The sequence below is a fragment of the Narcine bancroftii genome, chromosome 11 (assembly GCF_036971445.1).
Source record: "Narcine bancroftii isolate sNarBan1 chromosome 11, sNarBan1.hap1, whole genome shotgun sequence".
NCBI lineage: Eukaryota > Metazoa > Chordata > Chondrichthyes > Torpediniformes > Narcinidae > Narcine > Narcine bancroftii.
Window position 1 is genome coordinate 80,262,485 of NC_091479.1, and position 15,285 is coordinate 80,277,769.

Consider the following 15,285-nt stretch of genomic DNA (forward strand, 5'->3'; position numbering starts at 1 on the left):
TGGAAAGGTTGGGGGGCGGAGACAGAAGCTAAGTTAAATCACTGAAGGATGCCTTAGCTCTGATGTGTCCTTATAGCTACAGTACTTGTGTAATGGGTCCAGTTGATTTTTTGGAGAATGGTGCTCTCCAGGATGCCGATGGTGGACAAGCTGGTGACAGCAATATCAAGAGCAAGAAGTCAGGACCTCTGTTGACATGACAATCATTTCTTGGTACTTTTGTTATCTACTTTTTTCACCCTATGCCTCATTATTGCCTAGGTCTTGCTGCTTGCTGAACCATCTGAATATTGTGTGTTCAGGGATGCTGTCTGAAGGAACATCTTCAATATTCAATGCTGCCAGTAGAATAATTGACCTTAACAATGATAAACATCTTTTTGTGGAGGAAGTATGACTCCAACTGTTGTAATTTTCTCTTGATGCCTACTGACTTGTGTTTTACCATGGCTCATTGATGCCACAGTCATTCAGATGTACCTGCATCACTTCAAACTGGCATTTTAATGGGGAGTAAAGTGGAATTTGGCATAAAAGATTCCAAACTAATTCAACCATGGATGTATTAGTAACTTCTTCTCACCCTAGAATCACTAGGTATGAAAAATCCTAAATTTCAATATCTTTTTCCCATCTACAATGCAGTTGTAGAAAGTAAACCAAATGATCAATAGGATGTGATCAACAATGAGCTTCCACGTGGTTCAATTGGGCCTTTTGATTCTTGTAGAACTTATCAGTGATTTGAAGTTAAATGTAGGGTCCATGATGACACAGTTTGACCACAATGAGAAAGGAAGTTGAAGGGTGTAGCCAGATTCGGTGCTCATAAAAATCAAGAGAAACATGAGGTAAGCATTTTTATTGGGTACACTACCTGATAGGAGACTGAGATCTGTAGTGGAGCAGAAAGAACTTGGTGCGTATGAGAAAAGTAAGAAAATGTTTGAGATACAGTAGGTTTAATAAACAATGGAACAGAATATTGGTGAAGAAAAATCTTACTGGATCTGTTAAAATCCTAATTAGCCCAATAAAAATAATATGAACTATCGTTGGGTGAAAGAATTAATGCTGGGTTGTAAAATAAATAACTTATTTTACATTCCCAGCTAAATGAACTTTGGAAATGTATCCCCACTCTCTCTAAAAAAAAAGCACGTGCAGTTCTTTTTTACGACTCAGCAATGTTTCTCACAGCACCTGCACTTGACAGGACTTTAAACAACTGATATGCATGGTCGATTAATATTTAAAAACAAACAATTGCCTGGGTATAATTGCAAGGCACAACTTCCACGCTCTACCACTGGTTTCAACCCTTTGTTCAGAAACAATGAAAGCACTCCTTCTTTTTCTTGTCATTGCTGGTATCCATGGAAAGACTTCAGGTACAACAAATGCTTCTGGAATTTCACTAACCCAACACACTTCAGTGTTGAGCACTTCAGAGGGAATAACCATCAGCATCTAGACAATGCCGAGGGTGTAGCATGGCTAACATCAGGTTAACAGAACTTTAAATAGAAGGGCGATACTTTTTATCCTATTGTCTTGGCCATTAACCAATTAAGGTGGAATTACAGTTTAATTTGGAATTTTTGACTGGTTTGCAAGCTGGTTATTCACTGGAATGAACCTCACAGATTGAGTTTTCGCACGAGCGAAGGAAACCTTAATACTGTAGAGAGAAAAAGTAATTGAGTATATTTTTTCATAAATTTGAGGAAAATGAAATGAAACCACATGAATTGTCCTTGGTTTGTCAACAAAACAACTGTGATTTAGTCCTCTATGCAGGTAAGGTTTGCAACTGTGTTTAAGTATTTTTTGGGCTTGAAAATGATGTTTGTGGTGGGGGAGGTGGGGGAACAAGTCATGTGATGCTCTACGGTTAGGATGTGGAAGTTATCCCTCCTGGGAAAACTGCTAAAAAAAGTTGAGTTATGCTTTAAGTGATTAAAAACTGTTTAAATTATGTTTAAACATCTACACAACACCAGTTCTCCATGAAAAGAAAAACCTGCTGCTGCCTTATCTGGAGCCCATCATGATGGGAAGACGAGAAAAGTAAAGAGAAGCAGGGAGCTAGCACTCAGGGTGGTCTGAGGGCTCCTCTTTCGTCGCTGCTCTCCCACAGTGACAGAGAGATGGTGTTGAAGAAGAGGAAACCAGAAGTGATGCACCGCGCATCCATGAACAATGGAGGCCTTCAGCAGACTCGGGGTCACAGACATTGGGCAGTGAAGAGAATGAAGATCCAGAAGGAGGAGGAGAAGAAGAAGAGGTAAAGAAAATAAAAACAACTTGAACTGTGACAATTAGACTTAAAACCAAGTCTTAGGACATGTCTAATAATGAACTGTGGGTAAATGCAATGTGAAGTACTTGAGGTTGCTAATAAAATGAAGAAAAAATTAACCAAGTTAGAAGGTTCAATGAAAAGAATGCAAGAAGACATGCAGCAAGTAGAGGATTGAATAACTACAGTAGAAGATACGACTACTGCTTTAACTATGGAGAATAAGGAATTGAAACAAGAAGTGGATATATTGGAAAATTTAGTAAGAGAAACAATATTAAGATTGTGGGTCACAAAGAAGATGTAGAAAAGCAAGATATGATTGGGTTTCTCCTGCAATGGCTTCCTGAAATGCTGGGTGCTGAACATTTTGATCAACCAAGAGATTGAAAGAGTACACAGGGCTCTCAGACCCAAACTGTCTCCAACTCAAAAACCACAATCTATATGAATTAAATTTCTCTGGTACCAAGATAAAGAGAAGATTCTGTCTTTGGTAGCAGCAAAGGTGAGATCGACTGGAAGACCCACTTGAGTATGAAGGTATTAAAGTAGTATTTAACCATGATATGTGCAGATTTATTAAAAAGAAGAGAATTCACTCCAGTTAAGAAGATTTTATGGGAGAAAGGATATGTTTGTTCTGGATCATCCAGCGACTTTGAAGATCTTCATAATGGGTGAAGGAAACAAGTTCTTTTTGAGCTATGCGAAGGCTGAGCAGTTTGTACAAAATCTTCCAATTTTTCAGAGGGAGTGAAGAGTGAAGATTTGTGAATGCTCTAACTTTGATGGACTAAACCAGTGGTTCTCAACCTTTTTCTTTCAACTCATGTACCACTTTAAGTAATCCCTATGCCATTGGTGGTCTGTGATTAGTAAGGGATTGCTTAAGGTGGTATGTGAGTGGGAAGGGAAGGTTGAGAATCACTGCTCTAGACACAATTATTACTGAAATATTTTGCTTGAGAAAAATTGTCATTGGCCAATTTCCTTTGGAGTTATGAAACCGTGCACATAACGAAGTCAATTAGATATGATTAAAACAGTGGTTTTCAAACCTTTTCTTTCCAACCACATAGCACCTTAAGCAATCCCTTATTAATCATAGTGCACCTATGGCATAGGGAATACTAAAGGGTTATGTGAGTGGAAAGAAAAAGGTTGAGAACCACTACCCTACCGATGCACCTCATGCCTCTGGATGCCGCAGATCGCCACCCACCACCAGAGAGCACCATCGGTCAACATTCACATCTCACAATGCTTGCAGAGGATGCCGCTGGCTGCATCTCTGCCGTTAGGGAATGACGACTCGGACCCCGAGATGGTCCTAGCAGCTACCACCCTGACCAGGGATATCCATCACAGTCAAAATCAATAGGTAGGTAACAAAGTGCCTAATCGACAGTGGCGGCACAGAGAGCTTTATTCACCCAATCATGGCCACTCCCTAAAACTCAAAATCCACCCCACCACCTTCTCTATCGCCTTCGCCACCTCGGACCGAACTATTAATATCCTCGGGCACTGCTCTGCCGATCTGACGTTGGGGTTGGGGGGAGAGACATAAACCGTGTTCAGGCTCCTGATCATGCCCAAACTCTGCGCCCCAGTCCTCCTGGGTTTAGACTTTCAATGCCACCTGGAGAGTGTCACCCTCACCTTCAGGGGGTTCCTACTCCCACTCACACTTCACAGTGTGCCGTCCAACCAACCCCGGCCAACCTGCGGCCTCTCCAATCTGCACATTGCCCCTCCCGTCCTCTTCTCACACCTCACGTCAGACTGCAAGCCAATAGCTGCCAGAAGTAGGCGCTATTGTGCCGTGGACAGAGATTTCATCAGGGCAGAGGTGCAGCGGCTTCTGGCGGAAGGTGTCATAGAGCCCAGCAACAATGCATGGAGAGCTCAAGTCTTGGTGATCATGGATTGCACCCAGATGGAAGCCTACCTCTTACCGAGGATAGCCAACATGGTCAATGAGATAGCCCACTACCGGGTCTTCTCCACTATTGACCTGAAGTCGGCCTATCACCAACACCCCATCCACCCACAGGACAAGCCCTACACTGCCTTCGAGGCAGACGGATGCCTCTACCAGTTCCGTTGAGTTCCATTTGGGGTCACTAACAGGGTCTCTATCTTCCAGAGGGAGATGGATCACATGGTAGACCGACATAAATTAAAGGCAACCTTCCCGTACCTGGATAATGTCATCATCTGCGGCCACGACCAGCAGGACCACGATGCCAAGCTGGAGAGATTTCTCCGGATGGGCGAGGAGCTGAACCTCACGTACAATAAAGAGAAGTGCGTGTTCAGCACCACCCACCTCGCCATCCTTGGGTACATCGTGGAACATGCTGTCTTCGGCCCGGATCCAGAATGGATGCGCCCATTAATGGAGCTACCCCTCCCCCACACACTCAAGGCCCTCTGCAGGTGCCTTGGCTTTTTCTCATACTACTCCCAGTGGGTTCCCTGTTTTTTGGAAAGGTCTGCCCACTGGCCCAGGCCACCACCTTTCCCCTCCCACCTGAGGTGCAGGCAGCCTTCACGCGCAAATGGCAGGATATCACAGACACCACGATTCATGTCGGGACGAGGACTCCTCCTTCCAGATGGAGAGCGATGCCTCCGATGTAGCCCTCATGCTACCCTTAACCAGAGGGGTGCCCTGTCGCCTACTTCTCCAGGACCCTCCACAGTTCCGAGGTAGGGCACTCCGCCATTGAAAAGGCGATCGTGGAAGCAGTCAGCCACTGGCGCCACTACCTGGCTAGCAGGAGATTCACCCTCCTCACCAACCAGCATGCAGTGGCATTCATGTTTAACACCACACAAAAAAGGCAAGATCAAGAATGATAAGATCCTGCGCTGGAGAGTCAAGCTAACAATGTAGATCCAGTACCGACCAGGGTTTAACAACTCCCCCGACGCCCTCTCCCGTACCTGCACATTGCTCCACGATGACCAGCTGCAGGCCCTGCTCGAGTCCCTCTGCCACCCAGGCGTCACTCACTTTTATTACTTCATCAAGTCCCGACACCTCCTGTACACCGTCCAGGACATCAGGGCCATGACTGAGGCGTGCCAGGTCTGCGCGGAATGCAAGCCCCGTTTCTTCTGCCCAACCCAGGCCCACGTTGTAAAGGCCACCCGGTCCTTTGAACGCCTCAGCATAGACTTCAAGGGTAAACTTGTACTTCTCACTTTGTTCGTTTTAAATTGGTCACAGTGTTTGAGCTACCGAAAGAAAACAGTGACACACACTGAGAGCACTTCAGTTTATACAAATCTTTATTACTAAATCTAAAGATGATTTCAAACTACAATATGCAAGCCCTTCCCAATTATACTTATCAACGCCTGGACTGGTCCCAACTGCCGAAGCGAGGCAACGACTGCACACTTGTAGTAGGTTGTCGGGGCGCCGGTAGCAGCTTCTCCACCTCCCCCGACCGGGACATTGGTTGGACTCTAGAGGTTCTTCTTGCTGAGAGATGTTGCCACCCATCAGGGAGCCTGAAACTTCAGCAGTGGGACCATGGCTTATATTACCCAAAAATTGTTTATTCATAGCCCATCATCCTGGGGGAGTCCTCGTCCCGACATGAATCGTGGTGTCTGTGATATCCTGCCTGTTGCGCGTGAAGGCTGCCTGCACCTCAGGTGGGAGGGAAAAGGTGGTGGCCTGGGCCAGTGGGCAGACCTTTCCAAAAAACGGGGAACCCACTGGGAGTAGTATGAGAAGAAGCCAAGGCACCTGCAGAGGTTTACTTATCTTCAAGGTCTCCTGACAGTCTGAGACCAGCAAAAGACAACTGCTTCTCTGGGTCTCATGGTGTAAATTAGATTATGTCAGCTTCATACATTATTCTCAAAGCAAGTTACTGATACTTAAACTTGTATAAGCAAAAGCATGGTCTAAATCGTCCATTACACCCCTGCCTTCCACATTCCAGGAATGTCTATTTCCTGGCAGTCATAGACTAGTTCCGTTTTCCCTTCGCCATTCTGTGCCCAGACACCCCATCAGGGCGCTGACGCAGATCTTCACCATGTTTGGCTGCTCCGCGTTCATTCACAGAGACTGGGGGAATCCAGCTTCATGAGCTTCAACTGCAAGGGGCATTCCAACTAGTCACATGACTAGTTACAACCCAAGGGGTAATGGAGAGGTACAGCGCGAAAATGGGGAAATCTGGAAGGTAGTCCTCCTGGCCCTGAAGTCCAAGGGCTGGTCCATAGAGTATGGCAGGATGCCCTCCCTGAGGTGCTTCATGCCATCAGGTCGCTCCTGTGCACAGCTACCACGAGACCCCCCACGAACACCTGTTTTAGTTCCCTAGGAAATCAGCGATTTGTATCTCACTCCCAGCATGACTCATGTCCCTGGGACCACAAGACCAACCCACTGGTCGAGCAGGTGTTCCTCCACGCCAACCACAATTACGCCTACGTTAGGTACCGCAGCGGCAGGGAGGACACTGTCTCAACCAGGGACCTGGCACCAGTGGGAGCACCCACCACCGCACCACAGCCTCCATCACTTCAGGACCACGCCAACACGATGTGGGATACCCAGGACCAAGTTGGCCTGCTGTGCCTTCCCCACCCTGGGCACATTCAAACCATGGGGGGCGACCACAGCCCACCCCCACTCATCCAACGCCTCACACATACTCCAACTCTGGCTGCCCTGGCCACCCCACTGTGCTGTACCATGCCAGCCGCTCCAGCCCCCGCCCCAGCACCCCGACTAGCTCCCTCTTACCCTCGCCGGCCCTTGACCAGGGGATAATCCTGTGATGGTCTCAGAGACTCCGACGGCGGCCAGACTATCTAAATTTGTAGATAAGGTACATATGTTTGGAGCTTGTGGAACATTGGAGGTAACCTCCCCCCATCCCAGACAATTTAAAGAAGGGGATGAATGTGGTGATACACCACTGGCCTACTTCAGAGGGTGAACTGTGTACCTGCAGGAAGATCACCGGAGGACAGACCACACCTGGCCGGCTGTCAATCAGCTGACTTGAATGGACCAAGCTCCATCCAGTCAGCTGCCAATCACCCTTCGGGATATAAGCTAGATCCGGCCCTTCGAGGCCAGTCTCAGTGCTTGCAACAGCATTCTCACAGCCAGCTCTGTGGAAGTTTATGTTGAATAAAACCTGTAGAACATTCTTTAAGCTTTGTGTGTGTTGCTTCTATTCGATAGCGCACCACAGACCCTGAACCAGTCTCAATTCATGATCTGCACCAAAAGATTTAAATTTCCTTTCCTTCTCACAGATGCTGCTTAAGTGTGTTCCTTTTAATAAGACTATCTAGTTGAGTCTGAATCAGATCCTTTGTATTGAGCTTTGACATATTGACTATTTCCTCACCGATAAGCAGTGTCTTGAAAGACTGTTCGATCTGTACTTTTATCATAATTTATACCTGGCAAATTAGAAATGATTGTACTCTATTTCAGGAAATCACTGGGTGAATGAGTATGATGAAAAACTGCTTTATACCTGTCCCTCGTTTGAATCTATTGTTTCAATTTCAAGGTGAGTTACAAAAAGCTCTTGCACGGTGATCTAGTGGAAGCTTTAAATTCTACCATGATTGTATTACTTTTAATGCATGTGAATTTCATTCTTCAGTTACCTCGTGATATTATCTGTGGGGTAATCGTCATATCCTCCTCACCCATTTCTACTCAAATAACATCGTTTGGGCTTTGGAATAATGCACATTGTTTCAGTACTCCTTCTGCACATTTCAGATGATGTTTTTTGGAGTAAATAGGGGGGGGGGAACTTTCTCCATCTGAGTAAATTGATTTAAATGAATAAGTATTTTTGTGTATTTACAGTCCTGCACCTAAGTTCCAAATGACCTAAAAATTGCAGTTCTAATAAAATGCCTCATACTTTCTGTTCCAGTCGGCATAACAATTACCACGAGGACCGTCAATGGGATTTCCAATGTCAGAGATCATTCGAAGAGCTGCCAACTTGTATGTGGACCAATTATGCAAATGACTTTGATAAAGAGTTCACGTTCACCTGCCCATTTGACTCCGTTATTAGTGGTGTAGAATCTTACCACCATAACTATTATGAGGATAGAAGGTACTTTGGAAAATATTGGATTTATTCTCATCAATTTTTGCCTCTGTTATTTTAAAACTATATTTCATTGGTAAATGTGAACAAAAACTGACAAGGTTAATAAATTCTATTTGATATTAGAGCCATTTTCTAACCTTCACCTCTGCTTGTTGCCTGAATGTTTCTGCCAACAATACGTGGGCTTGGCGTTCCTTCTTGTTCTCTTACTGTGCACCTCTGTGTGTCTCCCCGCAGAACATTTCTCTTTGAGGGCAATCAGCGCACAACAGTGGTTAGAACATTAATGAATCCAAAAGCATACCACATGGTACACACAGTTCTTAAAGGAACACTCACAGTAATCTTTTAACTACTCCAGTGAATACTTCAGTTAATAAACACTGAAAGTATGAAGAAATCCAACAACTGCAAAAGATCAATAGGCATCCTTGATCTTAACAGAAGAAAGTAAAGGTTCTGATCATCAGCTTCCAATCTCTTTGATGAAAGGCATGGACTGAAAATCAGCTAACATGACACCAATGTTTAAAAGGAGAGAAACCCTGGACTAAGTATTGATGAGATAGTTAGGTTAGGACTAGTGCTGGGCAAGTTGTTGGAAACATTCTGAGGGGTAATAAAACTAATTTTTTTCCGACATTTTCTGAAATATTCAATTTCAGACTGTGGACATTGCCCATCAATTGCTTGTGTGTATTGAGGAGGTAACAGGGAGGGTAGATGTAGTCACATGGATTTTAGCAATTGTTTGACACCCATAGTAGACTAATCAGAAATCTGAAAATGCACAGGATTACAGAGGAGCTGAGGAAGACTAATCCATTGTTTCAGGGATCTAGGACACAGTATGAAAGAATTGTGAATGTGAATAGGATATAGTACATTTTCTTTCTTAAAGCATAACCTCTTGGTATTGAATAAGTGAGACAATTGAGGCCTACTTGATCCCTTGTGAAATGTTGTGCACGTCCGCAGATAACTGAAAAAACCAAGAACATCTTTTAGCGCATGTGTTTCCTGCAGATTTCTCTTTGCACTTCCTGTATATTGCTGCACCAAGAAACTGTAATAAGAAAGGATCTGAAAAGTGAAGATGTCCAATGAAACAAAGTTGACCAAAGCATTAAATGCCGATAAACTTGTGTTTTTGCAATAAACCACAGTAACTGAAATGACGAAGGGACACAGTTTTCGATCTGAGCACAGGAAAATTAAAGGTTACTGTTTGGGGTGCTGGCTTATGCCTTGTAACTGTCAAAGTGGGAGGGTGCAAGATAATCCAATTACTTTAGAGGCCTTGTGTTATGTTCTCGGTTGTACCATCGGAGGTCTTAATAAACTCTCAGAGAAGCTTGTAAGTTGACAGTGCAAACTTTTACTTACATCAGTAGTAGTAAGGCTGCTAGTCATGTATAAATACACTGTCGCACTGAGGATGCTCACCACTCAAGTGCGATGCGGCTCTTACAGTCTTGTGGTGTTCATGCTCCAGCATAAAATAGTCCCAAGTTTTCTCTGTATATGATACCTTGTATCTATGTCATTCACGATAAACAATATCATCCACCTTGAGGGTGAGGACAATGATTCCTGCTCAAAGTGAAACAGGATGAGATTACCACTGTTAAACTTGCATAGGTTTGGATTCATACATCATCTTAGCCCAGATTTGACCATTCTAAGCTAAAAAAAAGTGTTTCACTTGGTAAGATGACATAATGAGATAGATATTTTGTAAATCACTTTAATTGATCAGGCTTGGAAATTCTAGAAGTTACAGAAATCAGAAGTCAAGCCAATCTATTTATCACAACTGTTCTGTTTACCAAAGATTATAGATTAACCCTCATCTAGGCCATGGACAAAATTCTTTGGTGACATAACAGGATTCCTTCTGGTAAATAGTGTGCATTTTCTCAGTCAAAAGTAGAACAGAGAATGCCGATGGAATAGAAGGAAAACCTCTGTGATTCCCATATATTAGTGTCTACACACTGCACCTCGTTTCACTAAGAACCCACAAGAGGACAGACAGAACACTTTAATTTCTTGCTTAGTGCTACAGAGACAGAGGTTCAGAGTCGTGACACCTTGCTCTTGGTACTCATGTCACTTTATTTTCTCCCCCCGCCCCCCCAACACATACTTTACCACATGAATACAATTAAAAATTCTTTTACGTGGCTGATCTACTTTATCCATATTTTCTTTTCTTGACATGTTTAGAGCTCTTACATGTTCCCATTTGTATATCTAACAGATCGTTGCAGTCATTGTTTTATCTTTCTCAGATGGAAATTTTACTGCTGCCGCGTTAACAATACTTGCAACAAACTCTGTTCCTGGACAAATTATGTCAATGCTTTTGACCAGTACTTCAGCTGGCAAGTTCCTGAATCCAGTTACCTTGTGGGTGTTTCCAGCTATCATAATAATTATCACGAGTAAGTAAATTACTGCTTGTTAACATTTTTATTTTGCTTTTCTTTTTGGGCATATCATGCTGTATTAAAATAGACCAAGATGCATCTGAATTTGGCCAAGTTAGTAGGATCAAAAAGATGTTTGGAGAAACTGAATTGAGGCACTGATGCACCATCAAATACTTCAATGACTAGAGTTGTAGAGAAACTGATAGGCTTTTATTGAGAACAGACTGGAGGCATGTCCATATTGGTCAACTATCCTGGACTGAGGAGGGAGCTGTGGCACAGTTACCTTTATTCAGAGGTCTGTGGGAGAAGCCTTAGGCATAGTCAGCAAGGGGCGTGTCCTAACACAGCCAAACATACATACAGTGGTTTACCACAGGTACCAATTGAGGCCCTTTATTGTACTCTCTCACTAGAAATAGAAACTTTTGTAGTTAGGAAATCAGGTTTTTATTATTGTGAAACATGAAAATCTGCAGACGCTGCGATTGTAGTAAAAACTCGGCCGGTCTCACAGTGTCCATAGGAGTTAAAGATATATTACCAACATTACAGGCCTAAGCCCTTCCTCAGGGTATGAGCAAAGAGAAGGCAGGCACCTGAATAAAAAAAGTCTGGCAGAGAAGGAAATAAAGGGCAGGGGGAAGAGCGCAGGCCAACAGACATAAGGCCACAATTGGACAAGGATAGGAGGACAGGAGAGGAAAGGTGAGAATTGATAGGGGGAGGGGTTGGCTATACAAATGAAGATCTAGAGGAAAGGAAAGATACGGATAGGGGAAGGAGAGAACCACAAGGGGGTGGGAGGAGGCTAATCAAATCTGGAGAAGTTGATGTTAATGCTATCTGGTTTCAGGGTGCCCAGACGTAATATGAAGTATTGTCCCTCCAATTTGCGGGTGGACTCAGTCTGTCAGTGCATGAGACCTCAGACAGACATGTGGGCAGTGGAATGGGGTGCAGAATTGAAATAGGTTGCCACTGGTACATCTCTATTAGTGCAGTGGACAGAGCAAAGGTACTCGACGAAGTAATCTCCCAGGCTGCATCCAGTTTCTCCAACGTAGAGGAGGCCACAATGGGAGCACTGGATGCAGTAGATGATCCCCCTGTAGACTCACAATTATTGCTTCAATTAGAAGTGGTAAGGGAGGTGTGGGTGCAAGTGTAGCATATCTTGGTATCATAGAGGTAGGTACTAAGGTACGATTGGTGGGAAGGTCAGACTGGATGAGGGAGTCACAGACAGAACAACCACTGTAGAAGGCAGAGAGGGGTGGAGAGGAGACCATGTGTTTGGTCGTGTTATCATGTAATATATGGCAGAAATGGCAGAGGGCAATATGTTGGATGTGGAGGCTGGTGGGGTGGTAGGGAGGTTTTTGATATCGTAGTAAGATCAAGTGTCTCCATTTATTTTCAACCAATTAATTATATTTTAATTTGCTGTCTTTTTCCTTATTCTCAGGGACCGTCGATGGAAGTACCAACATTGTGAACAACAGACATGTTGATAATTTCATTTAAGAGATACATTCACTCAGGATCAGATGACCTTCCAACCAATATACAGTGTACTTTGAAAATTTCATAAACTATTAAATAAATTAAAATTTTAGACTGCAGAAATATTTTCTCAATTATTTTCATTGGGCAAGCAAGTTATAACAGTCAAAATAAGATGGATTGGCAAGTAGTTCCATGTTTACAGATAGTATTAGATTTGTCTTCTCGAGTACAGCAAAGGCAAAATATATAATTAAAAATCACTCAAAGGGTGAACACATCTGAAGTCTACACAAAGAAATATTCAGTTGAATCCATGTGTGCTATTTTGGTTTCCCACAACAACTAGCCTGTTCTTTTCTCTCAAGTGAGAATGACAACTTACCTCAACTAATAGTTCTTCAAATCTACAGCCCTAACTCTATCAGTGATTGTCATATAAAGTCCAGTTGTATGATCTTTGCCAACACATTGTTTAATTCACCCATTTTTATGTGAGATATAGATTTAATTATTGGGTAAGACTATCAGCTACTAAAGCTTCCATCAATAGATTATGCTGGATAAGTCCATGAGACTATAAGATTTAGGAGCAGAATTAGGCCATTCAGCTCATCGAACTTCTTCTCCATTCAAATCTTGACTGAAGAGCATGTCCTCTGCCTTATCTCCATAACCCTAATCAAGAACATCAACCTCTGCTTTAACTATATCCATATGTGTCAATGAAATCCACAGCTTCACAACCCTCTGACTGAAGAAACTTCTCTTGTGAAAGTAAGGTGTCTTATTGATTAAATTGGTGTTGATTAATACACTAAATACATCAACACTTTAATTAACCAAAATATTAATACATAAATACAACTTGGTTAATGCTTATGCTGGGACATTTGCAAATAGCTTGAAATTCCGTAGGCCTGATCAAGAACAGCGGTGACTCTGGAATGCGGCTTGTCCTAGTAACAGCAATCTGACTTGATACATTACTGACAATTTTGTTTTAATCTATCGTGTGATATACAAGAATTAGTGGAATCAAAACTTTAAATACCTGATAGAACACACTTCAAAATTTTTGTATTCAATCTATCTATTCCTAAATTTGAGTATGATTTCGAATTAACTGCAATACATTACGAGCCCAGAGGACCCCAAAACCCAGCAACAATAGATATTCACCAAGACAAATGGTTACTTAAACAAAAATTGCTTTTAATTATCTTTAAGCATGAAAATAGAATCAAAATATAACTTATTACTATTGACTTACTTAACCCCCTTCTAATTCTAAGCTTATGTAATGTGTGTGTAAGTTCAGAGAAGTTCTTTGGTTCACAATCCAATCTCACTTCTTATTCCTCCAAGTTTACTGGTGGCAGGCAATTCTTATACTGTGTACAGAATTTAACATTTATAAAGTTCACCAGGCTTTTGTGCTTGAAAGGTAAATGGTTACTGCAGGAAGGTTCTTGTCGATTTTCAGAGAGATTCGTTGTACGCTGACACCCACAACTGATTTACTTCCATCAGCCACTTCAGTGTCTTGCTGAAGAAACTTGCCCCCTCAGGGTTCTCCACAGGTCACCACAGAGTGCCTTTTTGTTTCTCTTATTCCAAGTGAAACATAAGTGAATCCTCTCCTCTTGCATGAACCACAAGGGCTTTGACCAGACTGAACTAAGCACTCACCAACCGATTTTCCAAATGGGGTTTCCACAAGCTTTCCAGCTTGTCCTGTTCCAGTCCCAGCTGCTGCTGCTGACTGTAAAACTGTAGAACTGATCTGTGTGTGTGTGTGTGTGTGTGTGTGTGTGTCTCTCTCTCTCTCTCTCTCTCTCTCTCTCACAGAGAGAAAGCCTCTTTGACTCTCTCTGCTAGCAAAACCACATGACCCTCTTAGAACAGCAAGTTCCCTTCCAGACAATCTGCGGCTCCAATGCTCTTTCATCTGTTGCCTTTTTGTAAACAACAATCTATTAGTGAAGTTCCTTGGGCACTCTCCAGATCTTCTGCAAAGACTGTTGGCCCCAGTATGTCTAACATGGGCAGAGCTCCAGTATTTTAAATAAGATCTGTTTTAAAGTGTTTGTATGTGACCTATACTAAAACTTTCCCCAATTTATCTCCCAAAAACATATCTATATTCTGTCATAATACATGTTCCCACACTTATAACTATACATAAACAAAATAATCACTCCCTAGCAAGTGTGTATAGATAACACCCAACACTATCTCCCTCTATTTTACAGGCCATGACTGAGGTCATAATTATCTACATAATCCAATAGGGATCAGAGCCTCATCCCCTCCCAAACCCTTGGTACATTAGTCCTTGATCCTTTAATTCATCCATAAAAAATTTTCAAAAACCAAAAAGAAAGATAAATAAGCAGTATTCTAAATTATTCAGTCCTGCAGGAACTGCCAAATAAATTTAGTCCATCGAGGATGTAATAACAACAATTGATCTTCTAATTTTTAAAATAATTTTTTATTTAATATTTCACCGTGAACCGACAATAACAGTATATGTTATCATTAAAATATACACAGTGACATCTTCATTTTTCTCTCCTTCCTCCCACCCTCCCACCCCCTATAATGTAAAGCAAGAAATAAAAGAGAAGGAAAATAAATAAACAATAAAAGTACACAAAAGAAAACAAAAAGAAATCTTGTCATCCAAAATTCCAAAAGTATTTTCGTACTTTAAGAGATGGAGGTCTGAAATCGGCAATTTTTAATATACTCCATGTATGGTTCCCAAATTTGTTCAAATAAAGTATATTTGTCTTTTACATTGGAGGTAATTTTTTCTAATGGAATACACTTGTTCATTTCTAAGATTTCTTCCGTTTTCCAAGTTATTGTTATGCACTTTTTTGCAATCATAACAAATCTTTTTTGA

At 42.3% G+C, this 15,285-nt stretch overlaps 1 protein-coding gene across 2 annotated transcripts; it reads left to right on the forward strand.

The window, feature by feature from the left end:
* Positions 1-1,308: 1,308 nt before the first annotated feature.
* On the forward strand, positions 1,309-12,483 carry LOC138745568 (hemagglutinin/amebocyte aggregation factor-like). 2 transcript variants are annotated; one of them, XM_069902742.1, is made up of 5 exons: positions 1,309-1,391; positions 7,788-7,866; positions 8,245-8,433; positions 10,725-10,877; positions 12,334-12,483. In XM_069902742.1, the coding sequence occupies exons 1-5, from the start codon at positions 1,337-1,339 to the stop codon at positions 12,377-12,379; spliced, it is 522 nt and encodes a 173-aa protein (XP_069758843.1). In that variant the 5' UTR covers positions 1,309-1,336; the 3' UTR covers positions 12,380-12,483. The 2 variants fall into 2 exon arrangements, with proteins under 2 accessions (XP_069758843.1, XP_069758842.1); XM_069902741.1 differs by lacking the exon at positions 1,309-1,391 and adding an exon at positions 1,404-1,800.
* The last annotated feature ends 2,802 nt before the right edge of the window (positions 12,484-15,285 follow it).

Coding starts and splice junctions, on each gene's coding strand:
- LOC138745568 (XM_069902741.1), top strand. CDS start 1,737: ATGAAACCACATGAATTGTCCTTGGTTTGTCAACAAAACAACTGTGAT. Junction 7,867..8,244: donor TCTATTGTTTCAATTTCAAG/GTGAGTTACAAA, acceptor TTTCTGTTCCAG/TCGGCATAACAATTACCACG. Junction 8,434..10,724: donor AACTATTATGAGGATAGAAG/GTACTTTGGAAA, acceptor TATCTTTCTCAG/ATGGAAATTTTACTGCTGCC.